The sequence below is a fragment of the Alligator sinensis genome, unplaced genomic scaffold (genome assembly GCF_000455745.1).
Source record: "Alligator sinensis unplaced genomic scaffold, ASM45574v1 scaffold153_1, whole genome shotgun sequence".
Classification (NCBI taxonomy): Eukaryota; Metazoa; Chordata; order Crocodylia; family Alligatoridae; genus Alligator; species Alligator sinensis.
Window position 1 is genome coordinate 2,210,269 of NW_005842099.1, and position 18,959 is coordinate 2,229,227.

The 18,959-nt window shown below is 41.0% G+C and overlaps 1 protein-coding gene across 3 annotated transcripts in view; it reads right to left on the reverse strand.

Moving 5' to 3' along the window:
• Positions 1-18,959, reverse strand: part of PHACTR2 (phosphatase and actin regulator 2) — a 240,140-nt gene that overhangs the window by 9,458 nt on the left and 211,723 nt on the right. For all 3 annotated transcript variants that reach the window (XM_025204870.1, XM_006024244.3, XM_006024243.3), the window contains 3 exons: positions 17,781-17,836; positions 8,617-8,678; positions 3,108-3,245 (listed from right to left, as the gene is read on the reverse strand). In XM_025204870.1, the coding sequence (XP_025060655.1) occupies positions 3,108-3,245; positions 8,617-8,678; positions 17,781-17,836 (256 nt within the window). The remainder of the gene's footprint in view (positions 1-3,107; positions 3,246-8,616; positions 8,679-17,780; positions 17,837-18,959) is intronic.

Here is an 18,959-nt window from a genome sequence, read left to right on the forward strand (position 1 = left end):
GATTAACACCCAATGATATGTAGCACAAGGCTGCTTTAATCATAGGGATAGAAGTATAGCTCAGATATAATACAATTTTTAAGCATGTGTCATATTGCTAGCTGAGACAAGAAAGTTGTGAACCCACAAAACTGGTATAGTGTTTCTTTCCCACTGATGTGTTTCAATTTGACCTACAGAGTATGCCTCCAGGTGAGGCAGGGGAAGGAGAACAAGTATCGGGAGTCTCTGGGTGCTGACAGACATGCAGCTTCCCGCTATAACTCATGGCACTTCACAAGAGTACCATGAGTTACAGCAACACCCTCCTCCCCCAACCCAACAGACATTTTCTGTTGGGTCTGGGGGAAAGAGGGGGTGGGTGGGAAATCGAGCTCCAGTTTGGAACCAGCTGTGTGTCTGCAGCTTCCCTCCCTTGGCTTTTCATGATGGGTAGGGGGGGAAGGGAGAGGAGGAAGCTCAGGCTAGGCAAACCCCAGCCTGAGCTTCTCCCCCTCCTATATTGAAGACAGGCACTGTGAGTACCTGTTCATTATAAAATGGATAGAAGCTAAAAAAAATTTTTCAGATGGTAAGTGACTCTCAACTATTAGGCCAGAAATGAGCAGATTATTTGCAGGACTATGTACAGACAGTCAAAAAGCCCACAGCTGAACCTATTCAACATTCACAGGTTAGTCTAAACTGTGTACACTGAACCAATAACCAAGTGAACAGACATCACTTTGCATTCTGGAAATGCAGTCACATGCTTTCAGTGGCCCAGGCCAGAAGCCGGGGATGCTAGAGTATGCCTCCTTGCTGGGCTGGACTAGACAGCTTGGGCCAAGGCTAGTTCAGTCACCCTGAGAGGCAGAGTTTTGTGGAGGAGGTGCAAAGCATCCTGGGATGCCAGGAGACTATGAGTTAACTTGAATCTGGAGAAGATCTAGGACAGAAGTTCAATAATACTGATACTACCATCCAGGTTTATATTAAACTGGTTTTGGCCATTTTGAAAGCGGTTTATGTGTACTGAACTTCCGTTGTGTTACAGATTTGAACTGGTTTCTGAACACTTATACTGTTTTATGCGTAATTTCTGCCTCTAGCCCATGTGAAAAACCTCCATTGACAATTATTAAAAGCTTATCAACCATCAAGACCCTCTTATTTCATTGGTAATGTGGCACTCTGATCTCCTTGGTTTTGTCTACGTGATGGGATGATCTGATTTCAGCTATCTATGCCAGGTACTAGTGTAGTTTGCCACAGTGGAGGTGCTATCTGCACTGTGGACATGTAAGTGAAGACAGCTGTCCTCGGTTAAAAAGCACTGGACTCATCTAAGTATGTTTTGTGATAGCCTATACAGATGATACAACATTTTCTATTTTTTATAAAATGTGGTCCCAAGGCAATGGTTGAAGAACCAACTATTACTACTACTATACAAGTCCTGCCAATTTCTTTCTTGGGGGGTAGGAAAAAAGAACAGGAGAGCTGTGTACTTTAAAAAAATAAAATCTTCTTATGTGTCATTAAAAGCAAACAAAATGTTTTATTTAGTTCCCTCCAGAAAGTCAGAGGAACTGGCAATTTACTAGAATAACGTGCTTCCTGAAGGAAACACATTTTGGACAACAATAAAATGGTCAAACTGTAACTTTTCAGAGTCCTAATGGCATAACTCAGCCTTTCCATTTGCTGCCTTTGTACAATAAACAATACAACGTTCAGGGTGTGCTTTCCTTCCACCTCCTCCCCAACCTTACATGAATCTATTCAACATACCCGCTTCTCTGTGCATTTTAGACATAGTCAACAGCAGTAGTCCTTCATGGCATGGAAGCAGCATTTTTCATACCAGTTAGGTATCTATTCAGCAAATGTCTCTGAGGATTCTCTATGATTTTTCAGCGGCCTATGTTGCAGTTGATTCTGAGATGCTGCCTCCATAAGCTAACAAGGGGATATGAATCATTTTATAGTTCATCCAGCCATTCTTTTCAGATTCATAGTGATGGAAGATGGCATTGGGTGACCACTCCTCCTATGTGGCTATCCTCATAGGGCTTAGTTTTGATTTCTCTGCTGTGTAACATCCATGAAACCAACTGGGGAGATTATGATGCAGTATGATAGTGGTTACCCAAACTGGGAATTGTGGTTCCAAGTGAGGTTATGAGCCTGACTGAAATTAAATTAAAGGAGGTGAGTCATGGGCCTGGAAATGCAACCAGAAGTATGGTCACCACCAGACAAGTTTGAGACCTGTAGTAACATGGGTGGCAGCCTATTCAGTGACAGTTCTTGTTCCCCTTTTCATCAGGCTTGGATGTACCCATCTTCAGGGTCCCCAAATATATGGCACAGACAGACCCTGACCAAAACCAGTTAACCTGAGCTCTAGTCAGAAAAAAAAGTTAAGCAGGCTGATAAGCAAAAGTATTCTAAGTCACAGCTCTTTCCTCATTTGAAGTTGTCTGGCTGGCCTGTTTTCAAAGCAGTGAGTAAACTCAGATGCCCCATTGCACAGAAACATGCATGGATGGCATCCATGTGCAAAACAACCCTTTTCATCTGTGGCTGGCATGGAAAACCTTTTCCTCTGATACAGACTCTCTTCTCATTCATTTAAGTTTTATGTACTATGTAACTAGTCTGTGGGGTAAAGACACAGGATTTGGGAGTGGAAGGCAAAATGCATGCAGCTGATCATCTGACAATAGTAATGAAGGTGCCAACATATAACCATGAGCTTGCCTATCCCTCTAAGAATACACGTCATTCTAATGAGCTGTAAAAGTGGCCAGTTTGCAGGCCTTTACAGAAACTTTGGTTGAACCCAAGGGTGTGCGTATATAACTGCTGACTACTTCGGAACAATTTGTAAATGAAAGATATTTAGCCCTTAATTGCCAAAACTGAACTGGCAAGTGCAATTCTAACAGGCACCTGAGTGGGTTCTGCTAGCTGTGGACAATGAATGCATTGTCCAATCTCACTGCTTCTAGAAAATGTGTGTTGCCAGCATGGAAGGACTGAGAATTAGATGGGAGAGAAACATTCTGAAAGTTAAAGTGCTAAAATTTTCCCTTATACAGTGATTGGTATTTGCTGCTTGCCTTGTCTGCGGGGGTTAGCCTGGCCCATGGCTTGTCTGCACGGCGATCATAGTCTGGGGAATCCGTAACCTCCACATACTCGTTAAAACGTAAGATTCTTCTTGCCTGAAGCTCAGCAACTGTGGGCCGCAGACTGAGCTGTGAACAGGAAGTGGAAAACAGTGTAATAGCCAAAGTAAAATAAAAAAAATAAAAATAAAAATAAAGTTTGGGGTATAATGTAACCTCCAGGGAACTTTAGTGGTATTTCTGAACAGGGTCAATTTCAGGTGTCTAAAAAAAGGCTCTGCCTTGGGAGAACTGCACAGGCACTGGAAAGCAGCATGACCTAGTTTCTTAAAATAATTTAAAAAAAAATCTTTGTCAGCCAGGTCACAAACATCTTGACAGACCATCTCTGGAACATTACATTTTACTTTGCAGCAGTAGGCATTTTCCCCTCACTGGCCTGTAGATGAGACTGTGTTAGCAGTTACACAATCACCCAGTTTTTAATAAAAATGAAATAAAATAAAACCAAAGCAAAACAAAACCCTCCAAAAAACAGAACAGCATTTTAATGGGTTTGTTTAACTAAAAACTAAAAGATTTGTTTCCCTTAAAACATATGTGAATCAGAGATTCTGTCTTTATTATTATGATGCTGAACTGAATGATTACAGTCACCCCACTCAGGGTTCAAAGGAACTAATTAGAACTAAGGGCTGTCATATTAAGCTAACAAAATACTATCACTACGCCTGTATTTTTGTAAGTTTGGCAGCATTTCAAATTCTCAGTTATAACACGGGTCCTCCTGCCTCTAAAACATATTGCAGAACTGAAGAGTGCAAAGAATGATCGATGGTTCAGAAGATGAAAGACTGAAAAGACTGGGATTGTTTTAGAGAGTAGACAAATAAGATTTGCCAAAAGCTAGTAGTGAGGTAAGGCAGGAACTTCTATTCTTGCTGGGTATGTTTACATTGCATTCTCAGCAGGGACCATCCTTGCTCCCCCACAAGGCATGCCCCAGGCATGCTGTGCCTACCCATTGCTTTTTATAAGCCAACCTAGAAATGTGACAAAGAAGGTACTCCAGAAGCTTCCTACCCATGGCACCTTGGTTTCTAGTGTGCTTGAGGGTGGCTACTACAGATGACCCCAGAGTGACTTCACCAGCACTAGGGAGTTTGCTACAGAAGGTCTGCTTGAAGAGAGAGGCAGGAAGAGTTAGGCAATGGATTTAAGAGATCCAGAAAGATGGCTGAAGGACATTGCAATTCCAGAGCCAGTGCCACTGCCAGCTTTTCCTCTGCTTCCACCTGTGAGGTGTCTGTTCAGGCAGGACTGCTCACTATTGAGGCTTCCACCCAGGTCCTGGTTTGGCGCTGCGAGGACTGTGGCTGGCAGGTTCCTTCTAGTGACAGACAGGTGGGAGGACTGCCTGTGATGTGAGCAGTGCCTCCTGGGGGTGTCCCTCAGGGAGCAGGTAAGAGAGCTACAGGAGGTGGCGAGGCTCTGAAACATCCTCTGCCATGAGCAGTTCATTGATTTGACGCTGGAGGAGACCTCTAGGACTGAAGAGAAAGGGGTGCCACGGGCAGCGCTGGAGAAGAAAGAGGAAATGGACTTCCAGGAAGTTAGAAGCTGGAAGCTTGTGGCCTCTGGCAGCAAGCAGAGTTCTCATCCTCACCTGCAGCCGCTTGCCTGGAGAACAGATATAGAGCCCTAGCAACAGAGGAGAAGGAGCATGTTCTGTCAGAGGAATAGGCCAAGTCAGGCCTCCCTAAGGTTAGGAGGACAGAGATCACTGCCACCAGAAGGAAGACTTGGTACTGAGTGGCTAATCTATAATTGATCTTGGTCAATACTAGCCTAGATTGACCTTATGTCTGATCTGTTGTGGTGATTCCTGGACTTCTAAACCATAACTGAAATCTGGGTTTCTATTCATGTAATGGAGAACTAAAAAGAGCTCTCACCTGCCTGATGTGCATTTGGGTACAGGCAATATAGGCAAAATTCTGAGTTTGGGGACTTGTGTGTCTGCTGCTTCATAATCACATATCTTATTAATTCTAGGTGATATCTGTATGTGCAGAAGTGTGCAGAAACATATACTTAAATGGGTGTGTGTATAGATACCCTAGATCAAGGATAGGCAAACTTTTCTGACCGTGGGCCAGAATGATCTACCACAGGTCAAGGGTGATTGGGTGGGTGGGTGCTAGAATCCGGTTACTGCTGCTGCCACTTTTCTCACCAGCAGCATGGGGAAAGTGTCCACAGCCAAAGTCCCATATCTGCAGGCAGGTTCCTATGCCTCCTCGGGCCAGATATGGCCAGTGGGCTGTAGGCTGCCAATTCCCATTCCAGATATATATATATATAAAGGTCAGTCAAAGTAATACCTTCTATTGTTTATCTGCTAAGCAGTAAGCCAGCTTCCACATGAGATGCTTCTGCAAGATCCTGAAAATAAAGTGGGAAGACAAAATACCAAACAGAGAAGTACTGGAGCGTGCAGAACTGACACACTTAGGGCTCACTTAGCTACTGTGCAGTAACGCATGTGTAGACACCTTACTGTACAGTAACACTATGTGTGTGGACTGTCTTGGAACTAACTTTAGTTCCAAGTCAGAGTTAGTTCCAAGACAGTCCACACACAGCATTAATGCGCTTTAATGCCTGCACGTGTAGACTCCGGCCTATTCCCACTTACTGTGCGGTAACTTTAAACTGGAGTAAATGCAAGTGTCAATACACCCTTAGAAACCACTATCAAGAAGAGAAGGTTGCGATGCCTTAAGCATGTCAGAAAAATTGGAGGAGACCATATCCCCAAGAATGTTTTGTATAATGAGATTTGAGATGGCTCTAGAAAGCAAGGTGACCCTCTAGGGCGGTACCATGACATGTGCAAAAATGATATGAAGTCATTCAACTTCAGTGTAGAAGGCTGGAATGAGTGAAAAGAATCCTGTCCAATCTGGAGGGAACATCTGGCCCTGGGTGCAGCTCAACATGAAGCGGCTTTCATGCAGAGGATGGAAGCAAAATGAGAAAAAAGGAAGCAACGTGCTGTAAACTTGGACTCCAAATCAGACAACCTATGGATCTGTGAAACTTGTAACAAGCTGTGTCACTCTTGAATTAGGCTTCTCAGCTATAAGCAGATTCATCAGGCCCCTTACTAGACCTCTTACATGTATGCCATGATCCAGAGGGTCAATGGTTGCCTATATAGTAAGCCATGGCCATGGAAGTTTCTTCTTGTTGACTTCTTGCCTAAGGGGCCACAGTCAACCCAGAGGTCTATGCCAAAACTGAAGAAACTGAAGCATTATTTAAAAATCCCCTTGCAGTATAGACGTGTCTGAGGTACTTCTGTACAGCAGTGCTCTCCCACACACTAGGTTGCACACCACAGAAGCAGAGGCAATCTCATCACTGATATGGACTGTGCTGCCACATCCTCTGGACAGCCTTGAGGATGAAGGCTGGACTATGAGAATGACTACTTTGGGGTGAAAGTGAAACGATAGAGTGTTGAGCAAGAGTGGCTGCACAACAAAGGCAAGTACTTTTACATCACAGCTGAATGGGACCTGGGTTTCGTGATAGACCACACAATGAACATGAGCCACCTATGCGATGCCATAGCTGGCAGAGCTAATCAAACACTGGCATGCATCTACTGAGGCATCTCAAGCAAGGCTAAAAATGTCATCCTCCCACTCTACTTGGCCTTGGTGAGACCACAGCTGGAGTACTGCATCCAGTTCTGGGCACCACACTTCAAGAAGGATGTGGAGAAGCTCGAGAGAGTCCAGAAGAGGGCCATGCATGATTAGAGGCCTAGAGACCAGGCCATATGAGGAGAGGCTGAAAGACTTGGGACGGTTCAGCCTAGAGAAGAGAAAACTCAGAGGGGACTTGGTGACAGCCTATAAGTCTATCAGGGGTGTACATCAGGGCCTGCAGGAGCATCTATTCACAAAGGCCCCCAGGGGAGGACAAGAAACACAATGGGCACAAACTGATTGAAGATTGCTTCAGACCAGACATAAGAAAAAACTTCTTTACAAGTTGAGCGCCAAGGGTTTGGAACAGGCTTCCCCCAGAGATGGTACAGTCATCCACCCTAGAGATCTTCAAAAAGCGTCTTGATGTTCAACTTGCTGACCCCAGCAATCTGACCCCAGCAATCTTTCCTGCCCAAGTGCAGGGGGGCTGGATCTGATGATCTGTAAGGTCTCTTCCAGCCCCTAACATCTATGAAACTATGAAACATCTGGAAACACAACCTTATTCACTAGTAGAAAAGGCCATTGATACAGAAGGAAACTAGGCTGAAAAATAGCTGTGTGGTCAATGATAATGTACACATTTTCTGTGCAAGTTTTTTTTTTTTTTAATAGCACTGACTGAGGAAAAAAATATAAGGCATTACTTTCTGATTGACCCTCATATTGCAAATATGTGTAGACTTATTTTTTAAGGCTTTAAAAGTTTCTCATAGGAACAGAGAACTGGAAAGGATCAATTTGATTATCAAGTCCAGTCCCCTTTGCCCATTATTTAGACTAAAAGAGACACCCAAGAACTTAGAGAGATTAAAATCCAAAACTGTAACATAGATAAATTACTGTCTAGGACACGATGATAAACATTTTGTATACTGTGATCCTACTTTCTGCTATGAATAATAAATAAGAGCTTGTACACTGCCTGTTGACAGAGTTTTATATTGCACTGTCTTATGTGATCATATTCATTCTGATCTTGGAAATTAATGCTAGTGATTTAATTTATCCTCTACGAGTGAAGATTGTGCCATTAAGGGAGAGATGCTGAGAGATACAGGGCATCGCTGAAGCACAGCAGGTGGGATTTCCAACAGTACTCAATGTACAGCTCCCAATAAGGTCAATGTGGGTTTTACCAATGTACCATTGACTTCAGTGGGAGCAGAATTAGATTAGTCAGGAGCAGTTTTGAAAATATTACTCACCATCTCCCAGAAGTATCAGCAAACTTCTCCTTTTCCTTTCAAAGGAGAAGTTTTAGAAAAATGAAGCATGTGCTTCTAGCCTAGCTAGTGTATAGGAAACCTGTGGTGGCTCTATGAGCCCTGCACCTCTTCCATGCCTCTTTGGAAAATCCCTTAGTTAGGGAAAGTGCTGGGACAAAACATATGGTTGCTCCTGCCTGGTACAGGAGGGTGGTGGTATTCAGGAAGACAATTGATGCTTTTTCCCCACACAAAAGGTAATCATAATTTGGTTCAATATTTATTTCCATGATTCAGACCTTGATTGCCTTTTGGAATATTGTAATTTATGGAAAATTGGACAGACTGGAGTCACAATGCAGAAGAATTTGGTCCATTATCTCTTAAACAGATTTCACATTTTGGAGCCTGGGGGATGGGACAAGGAAGTTTGTCACTAGAAGTGGGTAAAGAAAAATTCTCATCCTTTATTATAAAAATGAGGACAATATACATAAAACATTTTATCACCTTTCTACTGAGTCTGCGCTTCAATTCCCTCCTAGCTTCCTGTTCCTCTTCTTCATTCTTCTCTGTTTATGGAAGAGAGAAAAAAGGGATGAATATTTAACATATATGTGTGCACAGTATATTTCTCTAGACAGAAAACTTTAAAGCTTAGAATATTGGCTTATGGTTATTCATATTTTATTTTTGGGCTCTTATTTCTACCTATCCTCTCTCCTCCCCAGCTCAGTAGTCTTTTATAGTTACTGTCTTATGCTAGCAATATAGCAGAGAATTTCCACCCTGTGAAAATACATGCATAACTGATTCACTTACCTGCCAGGAGACTACTGCCTTTTCCCAGGGTCCCAGTTACTTTACACTAGAATCAGACTATAACTGTGTCTACTAGGGCTAATAAAATAGTTTGCAGTGAATAATTCATCTAAGCAACCCAGCCTCTCTTTTCTGCTTATAGAATAATGAGAAGCAGAGTGTGCTGGAGTGATATAGCCACAATGCTCCAGAAAATATATGAGAGGGAAGAATATTTCTGGGTGACATATCCAGAAGCAGAGCTCAAATTTTTCAAATTTGGTTGCTACTGGAAATTATTCACTGAATTATTTTAATTTTTTTTATTCCATGGCTTGGTCATTTCTTGGTCTCTGTTGTTACTTGCTTTTCAGTATTCAAGCTCTTTTTATTAACTGTGATTGATCAGGTGGATTGCAATGTATTTTTTCTGTGCCCTATTTGGAGGAGGCAAATACCTGCACATGCAAACGCATAATTTCTGAATATATTTGTGCTTCTGTCTGAAATTTGCTTTCCACAAACTTTGTGCCTGTCACACTTGATTGCCTGAATGTCTGTAGAAAACAAACCTAAAAAGCAATACAAATACAGTGAAGCATTTTTTTTGATTGATGATTGTTTGCAGACATTTATTTGCATTATTTCTACAGCTTTACTGCTTATGTGAAAGTTTAAAGCCACTGGGCTGTATGTGAAAGTTTAAAGTCACATTTCACTAGGGCTAAATGATCTCATTAGAAGAAGAGGCTGGCTGAATGGAAAAGTTCAGTTTTAGATCCTAATTTCCCCAAAGTCACAATTTCGAATTGAGAGTTGTGGTTCAGGAACAACATTAGTTCTTAAGTTTATCTACCATGCACATGACAAAATTATGTAAGAACAAGATTAAAAATCCATGGGTTTGATTCTTGACTCTTATGTGATTAGTACCCATCCACTAGGACCAGGCAAAGCATGTTAGCATGCAGTTGGGTCAGAAAAGAGTTTGCAACTTGACTGAGTGCTAAGCATAATAACGCTGTTAAAAACTGTCCTTCTGTCTTTGGAGCTACATGAGTCACTGTAGACAGATCACTGTCAAAAACTTGTAAATGTCCTTTAATGACGCTGATGTATAAGAAACACGTAGAGGGAAAAGAAGGGAAGATGGGGGGAAGAGAACAATTCAACAACACAAGAAAGAGCTTTGGACGAAATCAGAAACAGAATTAATCAGCTTTTATAAAAGTTCTGGCACCAAACCTCCAACTTCAGTTAGTTTACTCAAGTCACACAAAAGCACTATAGGGGGTTGATTAATATTGAAATTATTTTTATTTTTGAATTATTAAAATAACGTAATGCTTATTAATAGCCTCTCTTCTGAAGCCCAAATCCCTGGACAACATACTCCTGAAGAGGAGATGTGAACGGACAAAGCTAGAAATATTGTGGAATTTAGAACAAATCTAAACATTTTTAATTTTCACTAATCTTTAAGAAAGTTGCGGAGTACATAAAGACACTGAGTTTTGAGTGAGTAGTGTTCACATGACTCCTTTAAGTAACTGATTAAAAAATACCATTTTAGGTTATTTGTAATAATCCCACCTGGGACTGACCTACCTATAGTATTTCTTTGCAATCAATAACCATAATATTTAATGAAGCAAGACCTAATTATTTGGGGATTCATTCACTTTGGACTCAGCTTGCCTACAGGAGGTTGTCCCTGATGGGATCTCTGTTGGAAGCACTTAATAAAGAGACTGTGACTGAACACACACTTTTTTTGTTGCCTGTTTCTGTTATTTTCTTCGTAGAATAAATGATCTATTATTCATAACTTTGTGCTTTCTTGTCTAAATCACTGTATCTCATAAGGGAGTAGTAAGAACTTTTATATGAGAAATAATGGGATCACATCCCTGACATTATATTACAAGAAACAGTTATTAATAATTCAACCTATCTGATTTTTGTTTCACTAGACCATTATAGTTTGGGGGAATAAAATTACTTGGTACTTGGCACAGTTCAAGTTGGCCTGTTAAAGGTATTTTGGTTCATTGAATCTTAGCAGATGAAAGAAATAAAGGTCACATGGCAGAAGGTTGCTAACGTGCACGTTTGTGGGACCTGATCTATGATCATGTGATTACTTTTAAGCCATGTGACCATAGATTTGGTCCCTGCTTGTGCACATATTCGCTGGTGTGAGAAACCATGCCAGGAACATGATCTAAGTAAGTCAGGGTGGCGGGAGGCACAGGTGGGATCAGTGGGCAGGGCGCAGGGAGAAGAGTCAGTGGGTCCACATGGGGGGTTGGTGGGCCCAGGGGTTTTTTGGCAGGATTGGGGGGAAAGAAGGGGGAGGCTCATGGGTCCACAGGGTGGCTGTCTGTTCAGGGTTGGGGGGTTGGAGGGCTAAAAATAGTCTGGCAAGGTTGGAGGGGGAGGGGGGGAGTGTAGGAAAAGTATAGCCCCAGGACTGGGGCCCAGCCTCAGGGCTGTGCTCCAAAAGTGTACGTACATTTGGTTTATCAGGCACAGGTTAGCCCAATCTATGTAGTGCACCTCCTTAGGTGAACTAAGTTAGGTCAGACAGGCTATTTTTTGCCTGATCTAAACTCCCCAAACACACGTGTAGAATTCAGCACTTAGATCAACCTAATTAGGGTTGGGTTGATCTAAGTGCTGAACTGTACATATGTGTACTGTACCTATGACCCTGGTTACGTCCAGCTATGTGTAATGTCTGTATATGTCCTTAGATTCAGAACCAGGCCTGCTGGGATAAAATGGAAGCCTTCATTCAGACAAGAGGCTGAAAATAAGGGGACAAGAGTTTCTTGTTAGTTCTTAGGCAGCTAGCTTAATGCAGCTCTTGGAGGAAACGGACTAGAACATTTGGAAGCTGATCTGTCAAAAAAAAAAAACCTCCACCAAAAAGGGTCAGGGACTAACTCTCAGGGAGAGCAATTATATCAACAAGGAATAGGATGGTTACTGCAGGAGACCCTGGATCAGGGGAAAAGACAGAGTTTATGAATTGAACTTGTGTTGAACCGTTTTATTTTTCAGAATAAAACTGAGGCTGTGACAAAAAGGAACTGAAATCTTGTGGCAGCTATCAGGGCATTGGCTGCTGAGTTGGTCCACTGGTTTATAGCCTTTGACACCCCTATTCTATTGCTAAGATACCCATTTCAAACCTACAAAGAATACCAAACATTAGTTATGTGTAAGTGCTGTACACACACTGTCCTTAAAAATTCACAGCAACAAACAGCTACTGTGTTTTCTTTAATTGGATGCATTTTATTTTTTCTTTCTTTAATTGGATGTATTTTTTTTCAAAAGCACCTAAGTGATTTAGAAACATGAATCCCACTGGAAGAACTTGGTATTCTTATTCAATCAGGCCTTTTTTAAACACTCACCCATTGAGCCAAATCCTGGCTGCAAGCATAAAAGCTTTCTTGCCCAGGCAACATTGCCCTTGCTCATAATACAAAAGAGGCTTAAATGGGAATGTCTAATTAGGCTCTCTTCTGTCCTAGGGGCAGATATCATCAGTATAAGGTGGATAAAACAAACATAAGGTTAACTCCAACTCCAACTCCTGAAATGTCCTTCCACAGCTCCACGTATGGAAGCCTTGTGAAATGTTCTCCTGAGGTTTAAAGGGAAGCTGGAATGTGATTGTACAAACTATGGTTTCCTTCTTTTTCTGGCTGCAGTTTCTGGGGCATGCATGAATGTAGAGACCAAGCCAGATTTTGGTCCCAGAATTTTAAGCTGGTATCACTTATAGTGACCTTGAAGTAGAAAACATTACCAGCATTACTGCTGCTGCACATTTTGGCATATCAGACCCTGTCATCTCCTATGTTAGAGGACATTTAATTGATAACAGAAAGTAAGAAAAAGAAGAGACAAATCTTTCCACATAATAACTGTTCTGTTTTCAACTATAAAGTAATCTAGGAGCGTAAAACTGAACTTTCCACTGTGTCCCTGTGGGGATTAGCTATGTTTAGATTACTTTGTAAGCTTGCAAGGGAAATGAAAAAGAAAAGACAAACAAAGCACTAGGGGTTTGGAATGCTGTGGACAGCAAAGGCAGTTTCTGTTTTCTGGTTTTACATAGAAAGATAATCATTAATATTCCTTAACTAACACCAAGAGCTACATCGTGTTTCTAAAAAGCCACTCTTGGCAAGAGGACAGGTACACGGTCCAAAAAGGCTCACTACTTTTTACAGCTACAGAAAAAAACCTACAATCACTGTAAACTAGAGTCCTTGGGAGAGATGAAAATGCTTTCTTGCTGTAATGCAATACTATAATTGATCAAAGGGTGTATATCAACATAGGATCAAAGCCAGTATACAAGGAACCCGTTTGTGTTAAAAAACATGAATCTTTATCTAGGGGCCAGATGCAAATTATACCCACAGGCACTTCCACTTAAGCATAGCAACACCTGCAAAATGAGATGCCTTGCCTCAGGCAGATGATCCAACTAGGCAGGACCTATCCAACTAGGTTCCCTGTACAGTAAATGAACAAAGATAGGCACCTTTGAAGGGTGAGTGCCCAAACATTGAGCACAGAGGTGCCTAGAGTGAGCCAATAGGAAAAGGTAGGCACAGGGGTGTGTCAGATCTCCTGTCTTTTCTCTGAGGTTGGGTGCTTGGCTCAGGGCTACTCCTAAGGGACCATCATCATCTCAGGACCTAGAGAACTCAGAGGGAAGGCAACTAACTCTTACAGAGAGCAGCACTGAATTCACAAAGCACAAGAGCTAGAGCAATGGTAATGGTGCTGTACCTTCTGCCAAATGCTTCAGTGATTATCGCACATGCCCAAGAAGTGGGAGACCTAGGTTTTAGGCCCACTTTAGTCTAAGGAAGGTCCACATCTCTCCTTTCTTGGGAGAGCGACCTAAGGACCAGGTTGTAGAATAGTTGGGATGGAGAGGCACCTACCACGCTTTCTGCTCATCCTGGGCCACAGCCAGCTATGAGTGTTAGATCGTGGAGCCAAAGAGAGAAGTAGCAAGTGAGAGCTTAGTGATGAGGACAGTCCCATGAGAGGAGGGAGTTCTTCATTCTGGTCCCTGCTGCCAGGGTTATTTCTGTTTTTTAATCAATGGCTGTCTAATGTGAAATGCATACACCATCCCAGGAGCTGTGGCCACTTAATAGATCAAGGCCTGAGGTGGAAAAGAGGTGTCTTCTAGCTCCAGTTTGGATTTCACTGGCACTTAGGGAGCTAGGTACCTAGCTACTCTATCTGGATCCCTCTCAGCATACTCAGAGCCAAAATCCAGGTGCTTAGGGAATTTTCAGGCCAAAAATGGAGGTATCTAATGAGTCTAGGAACTAAGCAATTTTACAGCTGCTGAAGTGGGTTTGGTGTGGATCACTTTTTGTGAATTAGGTAACCAAATTCTGGCCAGGCCTTGGTTCAGCTTAAATCTGGCACAAACAACAGCTTAGATCTGGCCTTATAATAATTCATTCAGGTCACTGCTTAAATTGTCATATTTTCTTGATGCTTGTGTGGAAGCATACAAAGGTCTGGATGCTTTTATCAACTCATGCACATCTTCTGATTTAGAAATCAGGCTTGAATCCCACATAACCATGCTCTATATCAGGAGTTTCTATACTTCAAACTATCACCATAGAGCCAAATTCCTGTGAATTTCCTACTTTAGCTTAGAATTATTTTTTTCAGATGACAAAACGGTTTGAGTTCCATTTAAATTTGAGGCAAATATTTGGTTCATTTCAAATGATCCTTTCACCTGTTCATCTATCCCAAACTTGTGCCAAAAAATAAATTAAAAAATTCTCCTAGTTGTAGTGCTGCTTAGTTTACATGAAAAAACATTATACTACCAGCCACACTTTATTTAAAAATCAGCAGGAAGAAAGATTTATGAACGAATTTCTGACTCATTCGTAAGTATTTTGTACAACAACACAGGACTTTAAAAGAAAAAAAAAACATTTCAGAAGTGTCCACAGGAAGAGGGTGGACTACACAATAAATTTGGTTTAAGCACTGAAAGAACACATGGAAATCTGCATTAATAATGAGTTAGGAGTTCAGATTTTATTCCATCAACTAGGCATCCAAAGGGACTTGGTCCCTAAATGCAATTCTATTCCATTCTGCTCAAATTCTGAAAGTCCATTAATGCATCCACTTGTACTACATGGTCATTTTACCTTTAGGACTGAATCACAAAAAAGGCAACAAGGAGAAGGTGGCATCATCCATCTTGTGCCTCAGCTGTTTTTATAGACTCAAGCAGGGTGGATCAGAATCATACTTCGGTGCCCAAGTCTATTTATATGCTCACTAAGTGTTTTTTTAAATGATCACCTTCAATTTGAAATACATTATATTTTAAAAAATTAGTAAAAGTGGGAGCCACATGTGGCATGGACACACATTGGTTCCGGTGTATGGGGCTAATCTGTGGGCCTGATCTGGCCTACTGATCAGCCTGAAATCACTCATACTATATTATATTTTTCTGCACATATTTGTAGTCATATAATTGAATATTCCACATTATTTTCTTTTCCCCTGCTGCTTTGAGAAAGACCCATACAAACACCAAGAGAAAATGACTGGCTACATAGGGGAAATCGTGACAGTTACTACATAACAAAGTGCTGTCAAAGATACAAAGTAAACCAACTGAAACAGAAAAGAATTCTTTTTGCTAGTCTCTATTAGCTATATTTAGGATGACTGCATAAATTTCTGTTCCTGGATGTCTCCCTGAAAATGGGACAAAAGTGTCATTTGCCTAAAATAATGGATGCCTGGGACGGGTGTTAAAAATGGGACTGTCCGGAAAACAGGATGTATAGTCACTGCAGCTGTATCTTTGCTATTATTTTCAACAATAACAGGAAAAAAGGAAAAAAAGTGCTACATGTGGTTTTTAATTTGACTATGCAGTTTTGCATGTTGGTAGATTAGCTGTTCAGAGCTACCTGGAGATGAGATGTGCGACTGAAATTCCCAAAGCCAGTGGGTATTGTTTGTGTCTTGCTGTGTTTTAGAATTATCTTTCTCATGTGGTTCAGCATTTGCAGACTACTTATCACATAAATATATACACACTTACTATTTGTCTTTATTATGTTTGACAATGTAATATATAAATTCAGAATTTTGCATGCTGAACATCTATTGAGATAATGTCTTGGCCAGGAACTTGTTGAACCCTCTCCTGTGTACCATGGCACATAGCAGAAAACCAGAAGTTACAGTTTAAACAGTGGTGCTAAGTTATCTTTTGAGAGGCTGGATGAAGCAGTGGTATTTTATCAGCTTTAATGGTTTTTCTGAAAGCCAATAACTTTTTTTCCAGTTTGTTGGCTGGGTCACCTGATGTTGCCAATATCACTTAGATTTCACTGGACGTGTAATCCATGCTTCCTTTTCTTCCTCTCTTCGATCAGCATGTTGCATTTAAGTGTGCCATTTAAGTGTGCCAAGATGAAATACTAAAAATCATGGACTAAATATAGACATTGGATTTTTGACACACTATAATCTGCCTGACAACTGACTCCCCAGCCCAGCCTCTGGCTTCTTTACTTTTCATTCCCAGGAAGAGCACACACTAACTGCTGGAACTTCCTTAGCCTGACGAAGGGTTTTTGAACCCGAAAGCTTGCTTAATAACTATTCTCCAGCTATTTGGGTTGGTCTAATAAAAGATGTCAGATTCACCCAAGGAACCTTGTCTGCCAAGATGAAATCAAGGCATGAAAAAGCTGACTGTGAGTTTGAAACTGTAGCACTACACATACTGTATCATCCATGTGAAGGTGAGAAGATTGCCACACGTCGCGTCTAGATGATTTTTTGTTTGGTTGCAAAGTGTGATAGGGTTTCCAAGAGTACTATCGTTCCAATATTTATTACTATAATTCATTATTGGTATTAGGAAGCACACATGGGATGCAAGCATTTAGAAAGTGAAACACACTTCCTGCTCCAAAGTACACAAGCAACAGAATAAAATGGAAGACCTACATGCAATCAAAATGTGCCTGATATACTTAATCGAACTGCTTTTTAAAAATGAAATAATAACAATCAATAATATTCAGCTATCCTGCCACCTTTTTAAGATTATTGGTCAAATTACTTGCAGATATGGAAGATAAGTATCTCAAGGAAGGATTTCAAAGATGTAGTGGAAACCTTATGAATCAATTTAGTGAGGGTGCTTTGGGGGTGGAGGCACTATGGAAAAAGGCACAAATATATGCATGAGTGAAGCAGATATAAAAGTAAGCATGGCTAGCCTAGCATCTAGCCATGTGGAAATCTTCCTACTCTTTTCACTACAAAAGGAACCCACTAGCATTACTGCAACTTTAGAAAGAAAGTAATTTCTTGTAATTTCTCAGACATTTTCAAAGAATTGAAGCATACCTTATCCTTCCTCCTTCTGTCACTCTTTATAATACATGCACCCATTTCTGCCCTGACTTGGAGGGTCCATAAGATTTCCCTTCTTTCTCATAAAAGTTAGCGGGGATTAATTAAATAGCTCAAAAATACCTTTAAGCCACACCTAGATGCACGACTGATTTTAATAACTTTAGTGGTAGATTCCACCCTCAGCCATATTCATGCAGCTTGCTGTGGGTATGACCAACAGCATGTTTTAGCCTGCTGAGTGCAGCCTGTTTACAGTATGACCATCACAGGCTTATTGATGAGTTTGTTGTCAAAATACTTTCCATCAGCATCATTTTTCTCCAGACAGGTTTCCTAATAAATCCAGCAGATGTTGTGCTTATGTGCTGAATAAATAACCATAATCTGCATAGAATACTTACGCTTTAGAATGTTTCTTTGCTCTAGCTCTTCAGTTGTGGGCCTCTGGCTAAGTCTCCTGCAAGAACAAATTAAATGACCAGTTAGAAATCAAAAATCTATTAATCAAACATTAAAAATAAAAACTTAAGTTTATAACACAGCTCCTATAATCAATCTTCTAAATGGAACCATTAACTCTATTTTTTGTCACTGAGAACGAGGTGTGCAATCGCCCAGCTTATTTGCATACACAATTACCATGCCTGTATGCATAAAAATGGGTACGGAACAAGCACATATCTAACAAGATGAATAACTGGCCACATGGCCACATAAATAATAAGCATGTGACTTCAATCATAAAACTGTGGGCAAACTTTTAAAGACTCCATTTTGGGATACAGTGGGCGCATCTACCCAAGATGCTAAATGTTCAGTAGACTAATTCTACTGCACATTAGTGTATCACAGCAAAAGCTGTGTTAATGCACTAATGCACAGCAGAATTAGTCTTCTGAGCATTAGTATCACCGACAAGGTGGATGCTGACACTAGTGTGCAGAAGTGATGGTTATTATAGGTACTAAACTTAGTGCGCATTAACTACGGTGCATTAATGTAGGTAGATGTGCCCAGCACGTAAAAAGGACTTTATATAAAGCATCTATATTGTTGTGGAATATACTGTGTGATAGTAGGAACATTTTAAAACATTTTTAAAAGAACTTCTGCCCATTTTATTTTTTCTTAAGCACAAGGATTTCCCATTTCTTACTGACTGCTACATATATGCAAAGTCTGATTTAAATCAAGACTAGTTACTTATATGTAAAAATGTACCTACGCATTTTTTTATGGTGAGAGAGGATTTAATTTTCAAACGTGTACACTGCAGAACATGGTTGGTATTGCCATTATATTTATTAAATGCATTTACTTCTGAGCTGAAGAGCAACAGGAGAAATTTCAACATGGAATTTAATTTTGGGTAGCTGTAGAAGTTAGAAGACCCAGACCCAGAGGTATCTCCTCTGTCTAACAAAACTCAGACTGGCCCCTCATCACTGGCAAACCTTAGTTGAGTAATTCAGTGAGGCAAACTGCTTTGGAGGCAGGCTGGACGGCTGAAGCCGAGAAGCCGAGCTTTGCAAGATGGACTTTCTGGGTATGGAAGCAGAGGAGTCCACGAACACACAGAA